We start from the raw sequence: 4,131 nt of genomic DNA, 5'->3' as shown, positions 1-4,131 counted from the left end.
ACTGCAACAATATGCATCCTACAAACCTTCTCACCTGCCGCGTAGAAAGGATGCTTCCACGAGGGTTTAGTGATGTGACGACACACCGTGCTGTATTGAGACTGGTCGCTCCCTTTGCTGATGAATAAAAAAAAATTAGTCTGGCTTATATCACTTGACTTTCAAAGCAGTAAAGAATTTTATGAGCACTAAAGAAATCTGATACCCAGGGCACACTTATATTCAAAGCTTAAATGCATGCAGGTTTTTCGATCCCACTTATTATCGCGCTAGAAGTCCACGGGAATACACTGTTGATATTGTCTAAACGTTTTAAGAACTATAAGGGAAATGAGTGCAGCAGTCACATACTTTTTATCTGTAGTTACATAATTGGAAGTGAGTCATTCACTTCGGAAGGTAACGCGACGCGGTATCTGCTAGATGCACATGCTTGACCGCTTTATCGCTGGGCATGAAAAGGCGAATAAATGCTCCAAACGAAGAGTAAAGGGGACCAAGCAGCCACAAACTCGAGGTGGTCATCGAAGCACACTATACACATAGCTACTTTAAAGTATGGTGTTAAAATATTGCTGCCTTGTTCGACTCCACGAGTCTATACTCCGCACTATCCAGCTGTTCTGACGCATGGGAATGTATCTAGTCAGCGCATTTAAAACGTACGTTTCCGTCCTGCATTTTACTACCAGCCAACCAAATCGAAATTTGAGCTATATATCTACGTATTTCTTACGGAAGAATTCCACATAGAGACTCGGCCTGCGGGCGCAGGTTCGCTATCTCAGCACTTGGAAGAGTGAGATTACGCACAGACATAGAAATAGTAATGCGGACAGTCAATTTATTTACAGGGTGCGCCTATATTACAATGTATGTACAATAGAAAGGCTTAGACGTCTCCTTCACATCAGTCCGGCCATGGTGAGGATGTGCGGCAGGTCGGCGGTGCACTTGGAAAATATCGTGGCGCAGCCATGCAGTCCCTGGGAGCGGCCTATTTGGGCTGCGGAGACAAACGCCGAGCCGGCTCCCGTCTTGACGGTCGTGTTTCCGTTGAAGAATTGAACGGTCGCGTTGCCCACCTTGCCCATCCGCAACGCGTCGGCCGCGCTCTCGCACACCATGCGGGACACGCAGTCGTGGTCGTCGATTTCCTTCAGGAACAGGAACATCACGTCCAGCTGGTGGCCTGGCTGCTCGACCCTGAGTCACACAACAAAGCAAGCGTGATGAGCGTGAGGAAAGATGATGAAAGATGACACAGTGGGTGTACCTGTGGCAAGAGGTGGAGTAAACCCAGTAATTACATAAACGGCCGTAGGCTCAGGATGTATAAATCCAGCGCCTCATCGTGAGAACGTAATATTGCGGAAGAAGCGAAGTAAAGCTCAAGAAATGCATCGATCTGAAAAATTTAGTTATTGAGACGACTCCGCAGAGAATATTCGCCTACTCTTGAGAAGGCAGAGCAGGAATCAAAAAAAAAAAAAAAAGTTAAAACAATCGAGGTGAGAGATGGCTAGAGGAGGCTCTTACTTGAGGATGTCTTCTAGCGCAGAGATGGGCATGCGCACAGTCGGCTCGGGAAGCTCCGTGGTCGTCGTCAACGAGACTGGCACGAGAAGACCACGGCGGCCGTCTATCTGCCCAGCCGGCAGCGAAGCGTCCCCGATGCCTGTGCCTGCCCGCACTTCGAAGCCGTACCGCCCGCCGAAGCCGCGCCCCAGGACGGACAGGAGGGCGGCACCCATGGCCACCTTGAAGCCCAGAATGCCGTTCGTGGCGACTATGGGACCGAAGGGCAGCGCTTGCAGCAGGCTTCCCAGGAACATGCTCTGCGCGGCGTGCAGAAAGATGATCAGCAGAACGAAGGTGGCTAGTAGACTCATGTTGCAGCCTGGAGAAGGGTCTACAGCCGTGGAGCTTCGGTCGACTGTGCTAATACCCGTCGCTGGCGGAGCGCTTTTTGTACGCTTCCGAGGGTCACGTGACTGCGATGCTCGCACATGCTGGTGACGTCACACGTGGAGGCAGTGGCACAGCAAGTGACACGTGGTCGGCCTATCTGTAGACCTGTCATTACCCCTGCTTTCGAACCTTACTTCCGTTCGTCATTCTTTTACAACAAAAGGTGACAGACCTTTGCAGGCCAAAAGCCTGTACAAGATATGGTGAGAGGAGGGAAGGAGGGGGGGGGGGGGGTAGATTTATGTTCTGAATAAGGTGGAAAGTTGGGCTAGTTTTGTCTGATTCATGATGTAGTTGGCACCAAAAACGAGGACAGGAGGGGAGGGAGGGGGAGACGAACACAAGAACTCCTGTTGTATTTTTCTCCCACTTTGGTCCTCGTTTTGGGGCTAGCTACATCATGAGTCATGTTCGGAGAATAAGTGGCCGGAATGATTCTGGTTCATATGGTCCCCTAATCTACCTGGTACCCGCTCCAATTTTCTGTTGCATTTTTTCAAGAAGCAAGGAGTGGCATTCTTTTCAGAGATATCATTGTGAACTCAAGGAATGTTCCAGCCAAACTTTCACTTTAGGACCATCTGGACACAGCCTTTGTCCTGGGGTCAAGCAGGAAAACTGATATCATCTGTTCTCAGGAATTTTCCAACGAATCCCAAAATGCTTATTGAATTCCAGTTGATAGGTAGAAAGATAAAGGAAGGAGGTTTCACCTTTGTCGTCTGACTCATCTCGTCGGTCAGCTAAGCGGCAGCTGGAGAAAAAGTTTGCTGCCTGCCTGCTTCTTTCCCCTCAAAAGTGAAACGTCGAGGAAGCACGTGTTCTGGCCTACTGGATGAAAAGCCAAAAATATTACGTTGATTGATGATATACTAAATTAATAGCTGCACATGTTCGAGCAAATACCGCTAACACTTTAGTCTAACACATTGCTTTTTGCGCTTCGAGCTTTTTTGATTTTGTTAAAGAGAAAAAAAGAAAAGCATTAGCAGACTTTCCTCTTTAGGGCATATGGAGGTAGGGGTAGTATGCAAAGAAAAAAAAAAAGCTTTGTTGAGATTAAGAGACGAACCTTTGATAGTTACATCTTTAACGGTTTGTTACGTGTAAGAAAAATTTCGAATATTTGTACATCTGGGCCATTCTGCAGCCGAAGGCTTCCGCGCTCAAGTGTGCTGGCTGTACGCCAGCGTATACCGTAGTGCCAAATGGGAGGGAAGTCAGAATGGTGATTTTGCATATAGCATAGGATCCTTTATTTCTTCCGCAAAGATACACAGAACTGGTAAAAATGGAACCTAGTTCAATTTTACACGGCTTCTATTATGCATGCACTGGGTGTAGGTGAAAACGTCCCCGGAAAAATGGTCCCCGGAAGATACGTCCCCGGAAGATACGTCCCCGGAAAAAACGTCCCCTGAAGAAGCGGCAACTAGGGAAAAACGTCCCCAAAGCCAAAGCCGGCTCTAACAAAATTTTCTTCCGGAACTCACATGAAAAAAAAAAAAAAAAAAGACAAAACAAAAACATTTATGCCATTTTTTCTTCGCTTTGAGTTAAATGTAATCATCATTGGAACCTGCGTCCTCTGGGGCCCGAAATGTTTACAAGAACTGTGTAAAAGCATGGTGAAAGAGCCATCTGGCTTTGCGAGGTTCCGAGCTCCGCAGCTCGTTAGCAATCATATATGGCAGGTCTAATAAGTTTGGTAACACTGCCCACTTAGAAAGGTACAAGCGGATCGGCGTATGGTAGTCTCGGGAACCGCCCAAAGCAGAAGGCCTCACTAGAATTACTTTCCAGACCTTCTGGTGACGAGGTTCAACCGTTCTTGTGATGCTGGTGTAGAATTGTGATAAGGGTGGTGATGGTATAAGAAGAACAAGGTTTAACCGGTCGTGAATCATGGACATATTAAAGCATCGCTCCAAGCTTCTCCGGTAAAGCCGGTGGTCAGCTCCTCTTTTCCCCGCAAACAAAGTGATGACGAGGCGCTGTCCCTGTATTACCGCTGCCATAATTGTTTTTGTCATGAATGCCCGCATCAGTTCGAGGCCAAGCCGTCAGGTGAAACCACTGTAATAAAGTTAACATGCATCATTCATCATTGCAGCTCGCCACGGGGAAACGTAGTCTAGGTCCTATAGCGCAAGACTTCAA

At 47.6% G+C, this 4,131-nt stretch overlaps 1 protein-coding gene across 1 annotated transcript; it reads right to left on the bottom strand.

The window, feature by feature from the left end:
- Positions 1 to 905: 905 nt before the first annotated feature.
- Positions 906 to 1,922, bottom strand: LOC146207472 (uncharacterized). Its single transcript, XM_084587111.1, has 2 exons — positions 1,540 to 1,922; positions 906 to 1,206 (listed from the first exon to the last, which is right to left on the bottom strand). The coding sequence occupies exons 1-2, from the start codon at positions 1,890 to 1,892 to the stop codon at positions 906 to 908; spliced, it is 654 nt and encodes a 217-aa protein (XP_084443237.1). The 5' UTR covers positions 1,893 to 1,922.
- Between the last annotated feature and the right edge of the window lie 2,209 nt (positions 1,923 to 4,131).

This window comes from Amblyomma maculatum, chromosome 1 (genome assembly GCF_055883805.1).
Source record: "Amblyomma maculatum isolate TAMU_Amacu chromosome 1, ASM5588380v1, whole genome shotgun sequence".
NCBI classification, from domain to species: domain Eukaryota; kingdom Metazoa; phylum Arthropoda; class Arachnida; order Ixodida; family Ixodidae; genus Amblyomma; species Amblyomma maculatum.
The sequence above is the reverse complement of the archived record's forward strand: the minus strand, read 5'-3'. Positions and strand labels throughout refer to the sequence as shown.

Excerpts from the sequence above, each read along its gene's own strand:
- LOC146207472 (XM_084587111.1), bottom strand. The coding sequence starts at position 1,892 with ATGAGTCTACTAGCCACCTTCGTTCTGCTGATCATCTTTCTGCACGCC. Across the intron at positions 1,207-1,539 it reads GCGCTAGAAGACATCCTCAA|GGTCGAGCAGCCAGGCCACC; the intron begins GTAAGAGCCTCC and ends TGTGTGACTCAG.